Source organism: Peromyscus eremicus, chromosome 5 (genome assembly GCF_949786415.1).
Source record: "Peromyscus eremicus chromosome 5, PerEre_H2_v1, whole genome shotgun sequence".
Lineage (NCBI taxonomy): Eukaryota > Metazoa > Chordata > Mammalia > Rodentia > Cricetidae > Peromyscus > Peromyscus eremicus.
This window is the reverse complement of record NC_081420.1, coordinates 41,440,497-41,457,456: the sequence shown is the minus strand read 5'-3', so window position 1 is coordinate 41,457,456 and position 16,960 is coordinate 41,440,497. Positions and strand designations below refer to the sequence as shown.

Here is a 16,960-nt window from a genome sequence, read left to right as displayed (position 1 = left end):
GACTGTCCTTGACAAGGGCAATGATGCCGTCCACATTTTAGGGGACTGGTAGACAGTAGCAGATAATGACTCAAGTCCTCAGATGGCATCTGTAACTCACACTAGCAGGCATGCTGAGGGCAGGAGCAGCCCTGCTAGCCTCCTGGCATGGCAGTCCTCTCGCCTGTCTCCTTGCTCCCTCTTTTCTCAAGCTAGGATTCCTCAACCCCAGCTGTACATTGGCATCCTTGAGGAACTGGAAAAATAGAACCCACTTCTAGAATACATTCTAGAATTAAAGTCTCCAGGGCTGAGCCTGACAAAACTCATCCTAAGCTCTGTTTTTCTGTGAAGGTTGGAAACTATTGACTTTAGAGGCTGATTCTTTCTTTGGGCCATGTGATGAGCCTCTAAGACATAAATAAAACGGATATTTTCCCCAGCTAATGCTACATGACTGGGCTGCACAGGCTCTGGAGGGTAGTAAGCAGAGGAGACAAGGACCGTCCACTATGACGCAAGGAGTACTTCAGTGGGGGATGTAGGCTTGGATCTCAGTTCTGTGGGAGGAGGGGGGCATAGCGGACATGGTGTCTTCTAAAGCAGAACCTAAAAGAAGAAAGGGAGGTCTCTGTGGCAGGAGGAAAGAGAGCAGGCAGGGGGGCATGAGAGGGAAAGCCTAGGTGCTGAGAGGTGCTTAGTGTGGTGACGTCACGGAGTTCAAGTGCTGGACTCAGTGAAGACAGTGTGTTATGTGGGATGATGGAAAGTGTCTTAGCTTCCTTCTGTTGGGCGGTGAAGTTCTGTAACAACAACAAAAAATTAGGGCAGAAGGGTTTCTTTTGGCTCCCAGCTCCAGGCTGCAGTCTGCCAGACCCCGAAAGTCACAGGCGCTTGAGGAAGCTGCGCCCATCACATCCTTAATCAGACACAGAGCAACGATTCTGCTTACCAGTGCTCAGTTCTTTCTCACCACTTTTACACAGTCCAAATTATTCTGCCTAGCTATATTAATTAAGATGGGCTGACCCACCTTAATTAAAGTAATCAAGATAATACCCCAAAGACAGGCCCAGAAGGCCATCTCCTGGGTGATTCTAGACTTCCGTCTACTTGACCATTAACACTATCACAGCCAGTAACACATTAGACTGTCAGTTCTATAGTCTACTGGCCAAACCAGGACAGGTATGGGGACAGTGGTTCTGGGAGAGGGTCAGTGCAAATGATGTGACATTAACAGAAGGAATAGTCAGGAGGCAGAGTCAACATCTCACCACCCCAAATTTGACAACTGTGGTCCCAGAGCAAATGTCCAGCTTTAATGAGCATGCAACCTCCCAAGCCCTAATGGTCCCATGTTTTATGATCCTTAGTTCAGAGTTCACCACTGAGGTTGCTTGACAGTCATGAGTATGGGTGTCTAGTGCCTAGAGAACAGTCCTTGGCTTGTGGATGAATGAGATCCCAGAACTCTAACTAAAAAATAGTAAAGCCATTGGGAAGATTTAGTCTCCAAAAAACTGTTCATTTTCTCAGCTCAGGCTCCTTAGCTCCTTGACAGAATGTGCCACCTACATAGGCGCCAATTATTTATTAGACTATGAAATGATGCTGTACAGAGAAAGGTACAAGGGCCTCACTGCCCACATCAAACACAGACTGGTTTTTGGCTACAAATTAGGCCTTGTTGCTTCAGACAGATGTGGTAAAGGAAGGAATCTCAGAGCACCAGGAGAATCACACTGAAGAAATGGAGACAAAGTATGGTTAATGATGCCAAAGGAAATCATATCCTTCATGAGATGGAGAAGAACATTTTTGCATTTATCAGTGAAGAAAATGTTTCTGATTCATCTGCTGTAATTGCAGACACATGATGAAATTATGAGAGGCCAGAGGTTGACACTAGGCCTCTGTGACTTCAGAACAGCCCTCTTTATTTACAGTAAGCCTGTAAGCCCACACAGCCAGGCCTCATACCAGAGGAATGTACAGGTCACACCAGGGCAGGATGTATAGCTGAAGAGTGTAAAAAAAAAAAAAAAAAAAAAAAAAAAACCTAAAGCCCTGAAAGTACTCAGGGTAAGAGCGGGCACACTGTTTAAAGAAAATGTCCCCGTGGAATCTGTCAAAACCAGTTCTGTGCACTGCAGCCCGAATATAATCATGATCTCCCTCTAAGTGCTGTGAATACATAGAGCCATCATGTGAGGTGTGCATGCCTGCAGGCTGAAAGGGAGATTATATTTTCTAGGCAAGCTATCTTTCAAATTTTAGCGAAGATGGAGCCTTATAAGATACTGCCCTCAATGTTCAGCATCTCCTAAACCTGACCACAGATGATGTACTGCCTAGTTTTATGTCAGCTTAACACAAACTAGAGATACTGTGGAGGAGGGAGCCACAGTAGAGAAAAATCCTCTATAAAATTGGGCTATAGACACACCTGTAGAGCATTTTCTTAATTAGTGCTTGATGGGGGAGGACCCAGTCTACTCTGGGTAAGGCTGGTGGTCCTGAGTTCTATAAGAAAGCAGGCTAAGCAGGTCAGGGAGAGCAAGCTAGTAAGCAGCATCCCTCCATGGCCTCTGCACCAGCTCCTGCCTCCAGGTTCCTGCCCTGTTTGAGTGCTTATCCTGACTTCCTTCAGTGATGAGCAGTAATGCGGAAGCATAAGTCACATAATTCTCTACAAGTTGCTTTGCTCATGATGTTTCATCACAGCAATGACAACCCTACCTAGGACAGGTGATATCTCTGCTGAATAGATAAGGAAACAGATTCAGAGAGGCTGAACCTTTTGTCTAGCCCAGCTGGTGAGTGGTGGTGGAGCCAGACTCTGCAATAAACACTGCCATGTAGCTGAAGTTTTCTCCAGCAGCCCACTTATAAAATAAACACACAGACTCTTATATTATTTAAACTGTTTGGCCTAATGGCTCAGGCTTCTAGCTCTCTAGTTCTTACATCTTCAATTAACCCATTTCTATAAATCTATACCTTCCCACATGGCTCCTGGCTTACCAGTATCTTACATGTTGGTACTCATGGCGACAGCTGGCAGCCTCTCTTGACTCAGCCTTCCTGTTCCCAGAATTCACTTCTCTACTTGTCCCGCCTATACTTCCTGCCTGGTACTGGCCAGTCAGCATTTTATTTATACAGAGCGATATCCACAGCACTGCTGACTCTGAAGCCACATGCTTTTCCTCTCTTAACATTGCTTAGCAAATTGCCAAGGAGACTGCCGCACCCTCTTCTCCACCCTTGGCAGTGCTGGGCTCCCTTCTGCCCTCAAAGCTTCACTCATGCTGTTTCTCAAGAACGGCCTCCCTTTACCACAGCGTGTCTGCATGTGGCCACTTCTCAATCTGTAGCTGAAGTCCCAGGGCTGTGTCCATGTGCTGACATCATTTGAGAGTGGCCTGAGGTTTGCCGAATGAATGTGTGCATGTTGGTTAAATCGGCGCTGCTGCTTGTGGCTGGCTGCCGCCTGCATTGGCCATGCCGGCGGAGGAGAGTGCTGATCGGAGGAATCACAGCCATGGTTACCTCTTTAGAGCTTTATTGGAAGGTGGGGAGAGAGAGAAGGAGAGAGGGAGAGAGAGGACAGACGGAAGGAAGGAGCAGAAAGGAAAGAGAGGGAAGAGGAAGGGCGCACAGAGGGCCCACCTGCTTTTTAGGCTGGGGCGCCGTCGAAGGCTGATGATGTAATTAAGGACAAAATCCTTACAGTGTGGGCCCTTGCTGTGCTCTGACATCACTTTCTCTCTTCTGGGAGGTCAGTGCAGGCCGAGAGCTCATTTAGCACAAGGCTCTCAGTGTCCCTCAGCACCTTGCCCTGAGAAGGTGCTTAAAACCATTTGATGGGTGAGAGAGTGACTGATGATGTATGAAGGTTGCAGGCATAAAGACAAGGCCTGAGGATACTAGACTAGGAACACAGGGAGGCTCAGTAGGTCTTGGAGTAGGACCCAGGAACACATTTAAATGAACAGTAGTTAGAGTGACTTACCCAAGGCCTGTCTGGTTCAGTGTTTCAAACAGTCCTCCAAGGGGCCAAAACTTCTCTCCATGTGAAGTACAGATAGATGTCTTTTGGGAATCCCACACTTTTATTCGATAAGACCTTACAGAAAACAGCATGTGCTAAGAGGACTTCTCATACCCTAGTACCCGCATGCTGCAGACATCACTTGAATGTTGGACCAATGCCAACAGCAAATGTAGATTCTAAGAGTGTGTTCCCTTTAGTGTCTGTGGCAGTATGGGCACCCTAAGTAAAATATTTCACCATTGCTGATACCTCTGCCTTATCACCTGAAGATTTTTCAAATAAAAGGCAACTGGTGCCATGTTCTTCAAAGAAGAAACCATCAACAATGGTAACTGAAAACGTCTTATTTTAAGTTTAATACATGACATGCTGAGATTTTACACCATTAATTATTAAAAACTACAGAAGCTAGAAGCTAATTTGCAAAGACCCAGAGAGATGTTTAACTTAGTATTTTATCATTGTACGAAAAACAAACAAATCAAAAGACAACCTATGGGCTCTTTCTTCTTTTGCTTGGCATAAAGAGTAAGAGTTGAACTTATTAGGGCTAGCACAAAATGACAGTGAGCCAGGAGTGGGCAAGCTCATCTCATATTGGACTCCACCAACTGCTGTTCTGTGCCTCATGCCCACAGCTTTTACTCCTCCTCCTGGCTGCAGATGCCAGTCAACCCACCTACCTTTAGGAAAAGTTTTATGCTCCTTTTTTTTTTTTTCAAATTGAAAGGAGAATTTAAAGGGCTTTTCTACTAGAGATTCTTCCACCCAGCAGGGATAGTAGTCTTGTACCAGGGAGTTAACAACACTCTAAGCATCAGATGTGACTAGGAACGTGTCTATGCATTTGGTAAGAGACCATCATTGTTTCCAAGCAAGAATTCAACCATGGTATATAGCAAAAGGTGAATTTAAGAGTAATTTTCTTTTTTTTTTTTCTTTTAATTTTATTTCATGTTATGGGGGTTTTTGCCTGCAAGTATGTTTGTGTGCCACTTGTATAGCTGGTGCCCACAGAGTCCAGAGAACATTTGGTCCCCTGGAACTGGGGTTACAGATGGTTCTGGGTCACCATGTGGGTGCTGGGAAACAATCCCAAGTCCTGTGGAAGAGCAGCCATTGCTCTGAATCACAGCCATTTCTCCAGCCTACCTGTCTTCTTATTAAAGTAGTCCCATCAACTCTATTCATCTTCCCTGTATCTCTTCTGTCTGGCCATCTCAGACCCGTAGGATGGGATTCCTCTTAGCCTTCACTGGGAATTTGTTGAGAGTTTGGATGTGAATGGGAAGAATCCCATTCATATCAACTTAAGAAAATAGAATTTGATTCATGTACCCCAAACACCAAACTGTAAAGTTAGAGTGGCTTTCTGGTTGAATAAAGATCACCACTATTGGTACTCTCTGCACTCACATTTCAGTCTTTTGCCTGAGTCCGTTGCATTATCTCTCTGTCTCCCATCATCCTCTAAATTAAGGCTTTGGCTATATCTCAGGTTAAATTGGAACAATCTGGACAAGGGTGCTGATTGGGCAGTTTGGATCACATGATCATGAATAAGCCCTGGCATGAGTCTAGGCAGCTATAATATGGAAATTGCCATCTATTGGGATACCTCATTAAATACATGCAGTGGGCAAATCACCTCACTCTCTGAACTTCCAGTTTTTCATTTATAAAATAAAGGAAGTAGAATTAGCTCCACACTCTCAGTTTTATTCTGATCCAATTTAAAATATCACTTCTTTATTTTAATCATTGTACCTCTTTCTCTCTTGCACATCCAACCACCCACCAGAAGAGCAAATAACACTGGGAAACCATTATTTCACTGGCTTCACTTCAAGGCTCCCTAAATGGAGAAAGAGTAACCCCTGATGGTAAAGCAGAGTAATTCAGTTTTGACCAAATTTAGCCATTCATGATGCATATGGCATAAAATGTTTAGGATTTCAATACTTGTAAAACATCCCAAAATAACAATTTTTTCAGAGTAGACAAGTAGATGCAGTTAAAGGTCAGCTGGAATGTGTCCTCTCTTGGAGCACGGAATGATGCTTAGATAGTCAGTTCTTATTTAGTTGTAGCCCAGGTTCAGAGCTGCTGATGTGTGGAGGTGTTCCAGGTCATTTGTCCAAATGTACACCAGCTGATCACCCATTCTTCCTGTGGAGATGATAGCAAATGGATCTTGAATAAAATGTCTCCTACCTGCCAGCAGAGCCTATCCATCTATCCTTTCCATAATTCTTCTATGATGATCTTGGACCTTGTACATGTCTCTAATTAGCCCATTAGCTCACAGAAGGCAGTGTCTGTATCTGATTCATATTTTTTCAACATCACGTGTGCAGTAGAGCCACCATACTTGTTCCCTTGGAATGCTTCTAGATAAGTATGTTAGACAAGTCATCAGTCTTCCCTCAGTTCCTTTGTGTGTATAATACTCATATCTTACTCTTCTCTATTGGAGGGAGGATTACAAGAGATGATGCATAACAAAGTCCTTAGTACCAAAGTCATCATAAAGCAGATGCACATATATAGTTTTGGCTTGTTTTTTTAAATTCCTAAGCAGCACTAAGGAAGGATGGCCAAAGAAGTGGTAGAGTGTTTACAAACTTGAGACCAAATCTCAGCTCTTCTACATACCAACCGACTGTGATTGGTATATGATTAATGTTAAGCTAATTTCTTAAGTTTCTTCATAGAGTTGAAATGTTGGTAATACCTGCTTGTAGATTTAAGTGGGTAAAGGAAGAGAAGATGTAGCACACACCCATGTAAAGTGCCTATCAGAGCATCAGGCACTTAGTACATACTCACTCTAGGGTAAGAATTGTTATTCTCATTTGAAATAGAGGATGAAGAGCAGCAGTAACATTACAAGCACTTTGGATGTCTCTGTGGGTCCTCCGACCCTTTTTTGCTTTATGTATTTTGATGAAGATGAATCTATATTAATAGAGGTGATGGTTAATGGCCTCTTGTGAACAAGGCTTGTCCAGAGGCATACATTACCATGTTCTTTTTTTTCTTGAAGTTTCCAATGGGATATGTCTGTTTTAATATAATGAACCCTCTGCCTAGTTGCTGACTCAAAGAGAAAGAGGACAGGCCCACTTCCAAATGCATAATTTGCATGAACACTCAGGCCCTAACAACCTGGGGGAAAGGTCTGGGAGGTGTAGGTATCTATACACATTCATTTGAACTGCTGCCAGCCAAACCTCACAGTTAATTGTATCACAGCAATTTTCTCCCGGAAGAAATAATTAATATGCAGACTTCTAGCTGTGGTTTGGCCTTTGTTCCTTTCTGACTCTTGTGTTTGTACTGTTTATAGTGTTATATCAGTAGCTGTCACAAAATATATAGAGCAAATAGGTACTCTCCCCTGCCCTTCACTCCAGCGTAGTCCATTTTCTTTCTTGTGGTTCCCACAGCGTAAGAAAATCGAAGTTTACATAATGGAAGTTTACCTTTTAGGAAAGCATACTCAAGGTTGGGGCCCAGAGGTCACACTGTGCGCCCAGGGGAGTAAAAGAGCTGTTGACATGGGCGTCCTCTGAACAGGAAAGCTTAGCCCTGGGGATATAATGGCCTTCCTTTCATTGCAGGTAATGCAGGTGGTGAAGGAGCAGGTTATGAGAGCGCTTACAACCAAGCCTAGCTCCCTGGACCAGTTCAAAAGCAAACTGCAGAACCTGAGCTACACTGAAATCCTGAAAATCCGCCAGTCTGAGAGGATGAACCAGGAAGATTTCCAGTCTCGCCCGATTTTGTAAGTTACCCACGTCACTGCTACTGACCCCTAGTGATCCAGTGATGTAACAGCAGGGCTAGCTGTGAGCTCATTGGAATCAGCAGAAGACCTTCCAAAAGATAGCCTCTAAGGGGAGCCTTTTGATAACTCACTCCCTGAAGTGGGACTCGTGGGGGTGCACAGCTGTTCTAGGTGATCTCTCAGGGATCTGTAGCTAAAATGCACTTGACTTCTTCCACATTTAGAACCTAAACAATGTTGTGTGCAGGGGTTGTCTTGTTTTCTCCTGTGAAGCTGTATTTCACACAGGTACCTTTTGAGTTGCAAAATCAGAGAGAGGCACCCCAATTGTTAAAGCATGGTGAATCTTGAGGCAGTATAAGTTCCAGTGAGAGCTGTAGAGGAAAGGGAAGAATAGCCCTCTGTGTCCCAAGGGGTTGGCCAATGATTGGCACCAGAGCATCCCCTGTCACCTTTATGATTGTAAACCAACAGGCTCCCAGTGGGGGAGACAGCAGGGCCCCCCCCCCCATTTACAGGACTTTGCATTAAATGTCACTTACAACCATTTCAAAACCTCATGCATCTCCATCCCTACTATGCTCTGAATCTGGAAAAGAACTTTGTTCATGTCATCTCTTCTGAGACCTGGCCTGCTTTTCTTTGCTAAGAACAGATTAGATTCATCACCTTCATATTTTATAGAAAATAACAGAGGAGTAAAGGTGGGAAGCAGGGAAGGGATCTGTCAGTTAGTCCTGTTCTGTAATCAAGACTAGAAAGGACTTCTGGGCTTTTATGGGCATTGTCTACTACTACTTGTTCTGTCTGTTTCTCTTTCTCTCTTCATCTGTCTGTGTGTGTTCTTTGTTTCCATACACATGATACTTTTAATGGATGACAATTCATAAAACACTCTTTATTCTAGTTCATTTCCTCACATCCCTTGAGGTAGGCGCAAGTGTTATTTCCAAAGAGACAGAAGTAGCCTAGGGAAGAACCTGGCCTTAAACCTGCTTAACTCTCAGCTACCGCTCCATCCACCCCATCAAACTGGTTCTGCATGTGTAAGGCTGAAAGTAAGTTAAGAAAGTATACAGGTTAGAAAAGACAGTAGCCGGGTGGTAACATGGACGATTTGCTTTCAGATCTTAAGCACCACCAGAAACTACATTAGAACTATAGACTTCAGTGGGCACATGAAGTTCATCAGCAGGGGGCAGAGAATGCTTCTAGGGGACTTGACTTATATTGTTATAAACCCTAAGCCATCCCAAACATGTAACACTGGTTCTTTAAGAGACACAGCTGGGATTTTTGTTTTTTTGATCCTCAGCCAGGAGATAGTCACAGTCGGAAATACCAAGCACCGAGTCGCTGGAGTAAGTAGCTGGCTCCTGGGAGATGCAGTTTCTCACCTCTGAGCAGGAAGTGTGGTGCTACACTCTTTCAGGACCTACCTTCACAAAATTCTGCATTTTAGATCATTGGTTCCAGCAAATGTGCAAACAGAAGGATGCTTTATTATGCTTTCGACAATTCTTAAAACCTAAATGGAGGACTGAAGAGTTGATTAAGTGGAGGCCAAGTGGTTCTAAATTACTCCCACTTCAGCAAAGCCAATTGACTCTGAATCAGTGCTTGACCATGACTGTTGCAGGGGAGGATGTCAGCCAGCCCAGCGTGGACACTACCCTGCTGTGCCTTTCTTTCTTTCCTTGCAAGGCTCTGACACCACATGCTGGAGTTTCTTTTTCCTTTGTTACAAGAAGCTCTTACCTTGATGTGTCTTGAGTGAGGGGACACAGTGCCAATGGAAAGAATATCCCCTGTGTGGGTGTGACTTTAATGCCACTCTTGTCCAGGAGACTGGAAAGCACCAGGCCTCACTGGAATTTTTGGTATATATAAGTGCAGCCAAGTGATAACGAGATGTGAGGAACATTATGTTTCAATAAGAAGGTGAGGGGCCAGCCTGTAGCCACAGCCTCTGAAACAAGCAGGCAGGAAGCAGGTTCTACTTTGTCCACTGGGGATCTGTTTTTTCTGTTATTGTGATGGGAGCTTATTGTGGGATTAGATGAAATGTAAGTGCTGTCACCATGACCCACAATAAACAAAGTCACCCAAGAGTAGGATCATGCATGTTTATTTTCTTAATTTTATTATTTTAACAAGTCCATGTTAAGCAATCCCTCCATAGTAGGCTCTCAACCCAAGGTGCTGAGAAGCACAGGGTGCCTCTCAGGCATGAGGCTAATGCAAGATTGCTAGATATTCAGTTACAGGAAGTACATCTAAATTTTGAAAAAAGACCACAAGAACTGCATCTATTCTAACTCAGTTGTTAGGATACCGGAGTGTGAGAGCCAAAGACCACTGTTAAGGCTGTCTAGTTCAAGTCTTTCACTCTGCAAACATAGACAGCAGCCTGGCTGGAGTCTGAGCATCTGGCCTTCCACTGATGCTAGAGATGCTCTCTAGCATCCCCAACTCCATAGCCCTCTCTCCCTCCCATGGCTGCCTACATATCACACACAACACAGTGGCAAACCTCAGCTCCATGCAAATCCATCAGCCGTATCTTGATAAAAATGGTCATGTATCCCAAGAAGGAAAAAGTTAACTTCCGTGTGAACAAATGTTTGGGAAATAGCTGTGGCTGAAGAAGCAGCCCTGGCTTACTCCCTGGTTCCTGATGAATGATTTCAAAGAGGAGATACTTTTTATTTGTCACTTAACAGAGAACATAAATCCATCCTCATTATTGGTACAGGCTAATAGATATAAACAGCTTAAACAGTCCAGAAGTGGGTCATTCAGTACTGAGTTGGAAGAAGAGACAACAGCAAAGTAGTAAAACAGATGGGGAAAATGTGCTCAGAGACCAGCTCCAATTTCAGGGCAGCCATTTGTAAATGTGCCTTCTGGAGAAGCCTCTCTGGGAAATGGAAACAGTGAAAGCCTTCACATCAGTAGGCTGCCGCAAGGATTCAACACAATAGTATATGAAAACCGGCCAGTGCATGCTCAGCTTATGATATGCACTGAATAAATGATCCCTCTTATGACAAAACACAGAACTTAGCAAGTTGTGCCATTAGTAGTATATGAAATGGGAAACTGGACACTGAGTGTATTTGTGTATTTCTCACATTGTCTAAGAATATACAAGAGAAATAAATAAAAAGAAAGTGTTTTTTTAAGAGCCAGAAATAAAGCTGATACATATATATCACCAACTGCAGCTTTCCTAAAGACCAGCCTACCAGCCTAATGTTTCACTCAAAACCTATTCCAGTAGGTCAGTATATATAGGTATACCATGTTCAGTGTTCAAACACCTGACAAATATTTATCAATGTCTGATACAAGCTGGTCGTTGTTCTTTTGTTTATGATTCAGCAATGAATAGAACAAATACAACCCTAACCCTTGTGATGTTAAATTTTAGAGGGGGGAAAATAGATAATATGTGTGCACACATGCATAATATGTGTAAGGTGACAGCAGGTTAAGTGGTGATAGAATGGCTATATAGATAGACTGTCTACATAGGGCAGGATAAGAGGAATGAAGTATATTTTTAAAGATGGTAAAAGTAGATCTCTTAATTATAGTGATGACATTTGAGGGAAGCTATATTAGGGATTCAGGGGGCATGCCATGTAGATATTTGAATAAAGGGTACCCTAAGCAGAAAAAACTACTCGTCAGAGCATCCTGAGGTCAGAGTAGATTTGAGCTTTCAGTGAACCGTGGGGTAATGTGGCAGCATCAGAATAAGTGAAGACAGTAGCAATAGGAGGTGACTGCAGGAAGGTGTCTAGAACTAGAGTGTTGTGGGAACTCATTCCATTCAGCCAGTGGCTTTGGGTTAGAAACCCTAGGATGTGGTCTTGCCTGTGTACATGATCGCTTCAGAGCAGAGGAATAGGGGTCGTGCGCTCTTTGGGGTGGTCGGAGGAGAAGCGAGCCTGGCAGGCGATCCCCATCACTGTTGGGTGGAATGACAGGGACAGCAGCAGCTGGACCAGCAGGATCTGCAGCAGCATCTTCCTTGGTCTGTATTCGTGAGTCTGTTTTTCCACTGCACCCCTTAATAAATTATTAAATAGACTTTTGTGGGTTCACACTGAACTACATGGAGTTGTGTTGGAAGCTCTGCGGGGTTATGAGTGGGTGACTAACATGGAGTTCTGGATTGGAAACACTATAATGAGGCATATTTGGAAGATCACTTGGGAGGCTGTTTTAATAATTTAAGCAAGAGATAATAAGAAGCTTAGTTTTTGTTCTACATTAATTATATTTTGGAGAGAAGGGGAGTCGGTGTTTCCTGCTGGATTAAAGGTAGCTGTACAAAGAGAAGAAGCAAGGTTGGCCTCCAAATTTGGGACCTAAGCAAGTAAGGCAGCACTTTGGGGTGGAGTGATTTGGGCAAGAGCCCAGGAGTTCAGCTCTGAACATGTCAGGCTGTGGGATGTCCAGGGAGGTGGTCAGGCAGATGTATTTGGAGGTCAGCAGGTGGGTCAAGGTTGGAAAAACAAATTTGAGAGCTGCCAGTATAAAATTGATAATTAGAGCCACAGGTCTGTTTAGTTAAGGAACAGAAGTAGTTCAGGGACTGGGCCCTGAAGCTCTCCAGAACTGAGACAGCAAAAGATCAGTTTCCATGACATTGCCATTATCACTCAACACAAAGCTTCCAGAGGGCCCTTCTAGTTCAGGAGTTCTTGAACAACAGTTCTTGGGCCAAATCTACCCATTACCAATTTCTGCAAATGAAGTTTGTTAAAATTCAGCCATATTCATTGATTTTTCTATTGGCCAAATGGCTCACAAAGCCTAAAACATTTACTATCTGATGCTTTATAGAAAATATTTGCCAAACCAGTGGGGAGCGGGTGGCTCAACTTGGCAGATCACAAGCCAAGAGTTAACTTCAGTCTAGAGGTGCTGAACATCTTCTGTGTACTGCACTGGCCTTGCTGAGCCTGAATTAGAGCTGGTTTCCAGAGAAGGTACTAAACCAGTGGTTCTCAACCTGTGGGTCACGACCCTTCTCACAAGGGTTGCCTAATACCATCAGAAAAGTCAGATATTTATATTACAATTCATAACAGTAGCAACATTACAGTTATGAAGTAGCAATGAAAAAATTTTATGATTGTGGGTTACCAGCACATGAGGAACTATATTGATTAAAGGGTCGCAGCAATGGGAAGGTTGAGAACCTTTGTCCCTTCTTCAGTCTCTCTCCTTCTTCATTTGCATGTCAGCCAGTGAACCCAAGACCCCAGCCTCAGTGACTGTAAGCCAGACATTGCAGAGGGTGAGTTACAGCCAAAGTCTTTACCTGGAGTACCTAAGAGGTCATATCTCAGTCACAGAAACACATTGTAAGAGTTGCTAGGCCTTTCTTGAGCAGTGTTAATTCATGGCTACTGAGTCTGTTTGCAGGGAAACAGAAGAAGCCCAAAAATGTTTAAAAAAGGCTTTTTAATTTCCCTTTGTCCAATCATGTTTGGAGTCTTCAGAGTTTCATTAAAGGGGGTTGAGGGGTGGGCAGACTCTTTTATAAATTCTTTTGGAGAAATATAGATCTACTTCTTTTAGTACATCCACTGGATTTGGTGAAGACATGTGTGATAAGTATATCCAAATTTCACCCAAAACATCATGAAACATCAGTTAAAATTTTGTGAGATTTCCTCTTCATGATTCTCATCTCTGAATTTTAATACTTTAACCATAGCCTATCAAAACTAGCCTCAAAATTGATGAGTTCCAAACCTCTTCCTCCCCTTTTCTCTCCATCCCCAGAGGATATCTTTTCCTCTTTGACTGGTTGCCCAGACTTAGAAGTCAGAAGCAATGATTATTACCATGAGTAGCTGCCCATGCAGTGCTCAACTTCTTCTCCATTCCATTCAGGGTTCATCAAAGCTGTGACTCACTGAGTCTGTTTTATAAAAGATGAGCACTGGTAATAAATAGTTATAGTGGTCTGAAAGCCTGAGCTGAGACCCTCAGAGGCCTGTGCATGGAAAGCCTTGCAAATTATCCAAGCTGTATCATTAGTGCAGCATTTCCATATCACCAGGATCTCAAGGCCGTTTCAGTCCTCTAATGTGTATTAGTTGTCCTAGTGATGTTTTCTGTAGAGACCCACAGAGGTTTCCTAGTGAGAACTTACTCAGGGTTTGTAGGTAGAGTTTTCCTGCCTGGCCCACAGTCAGGACAAATCTTTCTCACCCGCCAGTCCCACAGCCGCTCAGACCCAACCAAGTAAACACAGAGACTTATATTGCTTACAAACTGTATGGCTGTGGCAGGCTTCTTGCTAACTGTTCTTATATCTTAAATTAATCCATTTCTATAAATCTATACCTTGCCACGTGGCTCGTGGCTTACCGGCATCTTCACATGCTGCTTGTCATGGCGGTGGCTAGCAGTGTCTCCTCCTGTCTTCCTGTTCTCTCAATTCTCCTCTCTGTTAGTCCTGCCTATACTTCCTGCCTGGCCACTGGCCAATCAGTGTTTTATTTATTAACCAATCAGAGCATTTGACATACAGACCATCCCACAGCAAGGGTTCAAGAATCTGAGCTTGCTTTACCCAGCAGGGCTGCATAAGGGGATGATTTGACCACGGTCATGGTTACCAGGTGTTTGGAAGGGTCTACCTTTGGCTGTGCAGTGTGCTTTGATCTAGCAAGGGGAGGTCTTTTGCCCCGCCCCTTGGCATTGTTAAAAGCCCTTTTGAAGAGGCAGAAGGGACCCTTAGGTTTCGATCCAGATCCTCCTGAAGCTATCCTGTGTTTCTGTATTTCTCTGCTATCTTTCTATCTAAAAGTTTCTTATCCCTTCCTCCTCCTCATAGGAACCCTTTTAGAAGGTTGGAGCTGGCCTCCCACAGTTTCCTGTGGCTTTGAAAAAATATCCCGGCAAAAGCAACTTAAGGGGAAAAGGGCTTATTTTGGCTCATAGTTCGAGGATAATGTACAACATGTCAGAGAAGTTACAGCAGAGAATGATGAATGCTTATGCAGAGCTCACTTTTTTTTTTTAATATACAGTTTAGGATCTCACCCCATGGAATGGTACCACCTGGAGTAGGCAGGTCCTCCCACCTCAATTAACCCAATCAAAACAGTCTCCTACAACTATATCTAGAAGCCTATCTACCAAGTGATTGCATCAAGTTGAAAATTAAGTTTAACTATCCTGTTAGTGGAGTACAAGAACATCTTGTTAGATACCCAAATCCTCCTTCTGTTACTTTTTTCTTTTTTTACAAAAAGTTTTCATTTAGTTATTTTGTGTATATAAGTGTTTTTGCCTACATGTATGTGTATGTGACATAGCATGCCTGCTGCCCACAGTGGCCAGAAGAGGGCACCAGATCCACTGGAACTGGAGTTAAAGATAGTTGTAAGCCACCAGGTGGGTGCTAGGAACCAAACCTGGGTCCTCTGCAAGAACAGCAAACGTTCACAACTGCTGAGCCATCTCCCCCAGCCCCTCTCACTTTTCTTTTTTGTTCATATTAGCACAGGATAGATTGGAGTCTATACTCCAAACTTAATGCTCCTGAGGAATTTCTACATTTGTAGGATGGGAAAGGTGATGTCAATACTCATCCTCTAAATGTGTTTTAGTCTGGGAGAAGTGAAATTAAATGAGATAAAATTACACAATACACTACTAGTCTCAGGGATACTTGCCAATCACAAGTGCCTTGCCCACCTGCAAATCAGGAGCAGGTGAGAACAGGTGTCCTGGCCAGTGCCAGAGCAAGTGTAAAATCAAGGTCAAAGCTAGTGAATGTGAGAGCCTTGAGTGCAGGTCATAACGATCATTTGGAGTGTTTAGCTGAGCAAAAGAGAGATGATCACCAAGGCAAATTCAGTAATGCTTCCATTGCTGACCGATGTTTATAGAGACTTACGCTAGCCTTGTCTCCTATGGGAGTCATAGCATTTTCTCAGGCAAGATTCTAATCCTTGTTCACAGTTAGGAAACTGAGACTCAGATGAGCTATATGAAACATTAGTCACAGATTCAGCCTAGACTGGACCCAGGTTTTCTGACTTCTGGATCCATGTTATAGATAGTACTTTCAACATGTCTCTAAGGGCTCAGCTCTGCAGTACTCTGTACAGCTTTGACTATAATACTGCTGACTTTACTAGCCTCAAATGCCAGGATGCTAATAAAGCTTCATAACATACAAAAATCCCTTAAAGGTTTAGAAAACCATTTCACTCTATCATGGAATATTTGCGGCACAGTTCATCTCAAACTAAATTACATCCTATTAGCCTGAGACAAGTTACAAATAATATTAATTTATCCCATCATTATCTCAATCTCTGTAGGCTAGAATCTGGGACAGTGTTATGGTTCTCATTTGTGAGAGATTGAATAAAAAACAAAAGGTGCTCCTTGCTCAAGATATAGTTAGTTATGGGATGTAGCAATTGCATGGTCACTCAATATTCCTGCTTTGGTCAAATCATAAAACTGATGTAGGGGGTTTTTGTTTGTTTTGGTTTGGTTTTTTGTTACAGGAGAAAAACTAAGGGCCAGTAATTTATCTCCTTGGACTTTTGCCTATATCTGTGACTTTGTAAAAGAAGGGATTTCTCAAAAGGCTTTGTTCTGGAGGAAAATCACAAAAGTGGCTGGCACTTATGTGGATAGTCTGCAAATGTCAGAGACTCAATAGTGTATTTCAGCAGGGAACCCTGGCCTAGATTTTTCCAAACACCACTTAGAAAATCTCTAAATGATTCTCTAAAGTACCAGCTGGGGAGGTCCTAGGGTGTTCATGAAAAAAGGCAGCTCAGGCTCCCTGTTCATCAGCCCACAGTGCTACCCACCATGGGCTGTTTCTCCGGGTGCACTGTGGAATATGATGTGTTTGTCCTCCGATAGGGAACTAAAGGAGAAGATCCAGCCAGAAATCTTAGAGTTGATCAAACAGCAGCGCCTGAACCGCCTCGTGGAAGGGACCTGCTTTAGGAAACTCAACGCTCGTCGGAGACAAGGTACTGTTTGAGAACTCCATACACAGGCAGTGACAACCGTAGCTTGCTTTGGGGTAATCACAAAGGCATAATGTCATTCAAGGACAGCACTGTGCT

At 43.4% G+C, this 16,960-nt stretch overlaps 1 protein-coding gene across 2 annotated transcripts in view; it reads left to right on the top strand.

The window, feature by feature from the left end:
- Positions 1-16,960, top strand: part of Elmo1 (engulfment and cell motility 1) — a 532,595-nt gene that overhangs the window by 480,493 nt on the left and 35,142 nt on the right. For both annotated transcript variants that reach the window (XM_059263360.1, XM_059263361.1), the window contains exons 17-18: positions 7,663-7,826; positions 16,752-16,864. In XM_059263360.1, the coding sequence (XP_059119343.1) occupies positions 7,663-7,826; positions 16,752-16,864 (277 nt within the window). The remainder of the gene's footprint in view (positions 1-7,662; positions 7,827-16,751; positions 16,865-16,960) is intronic.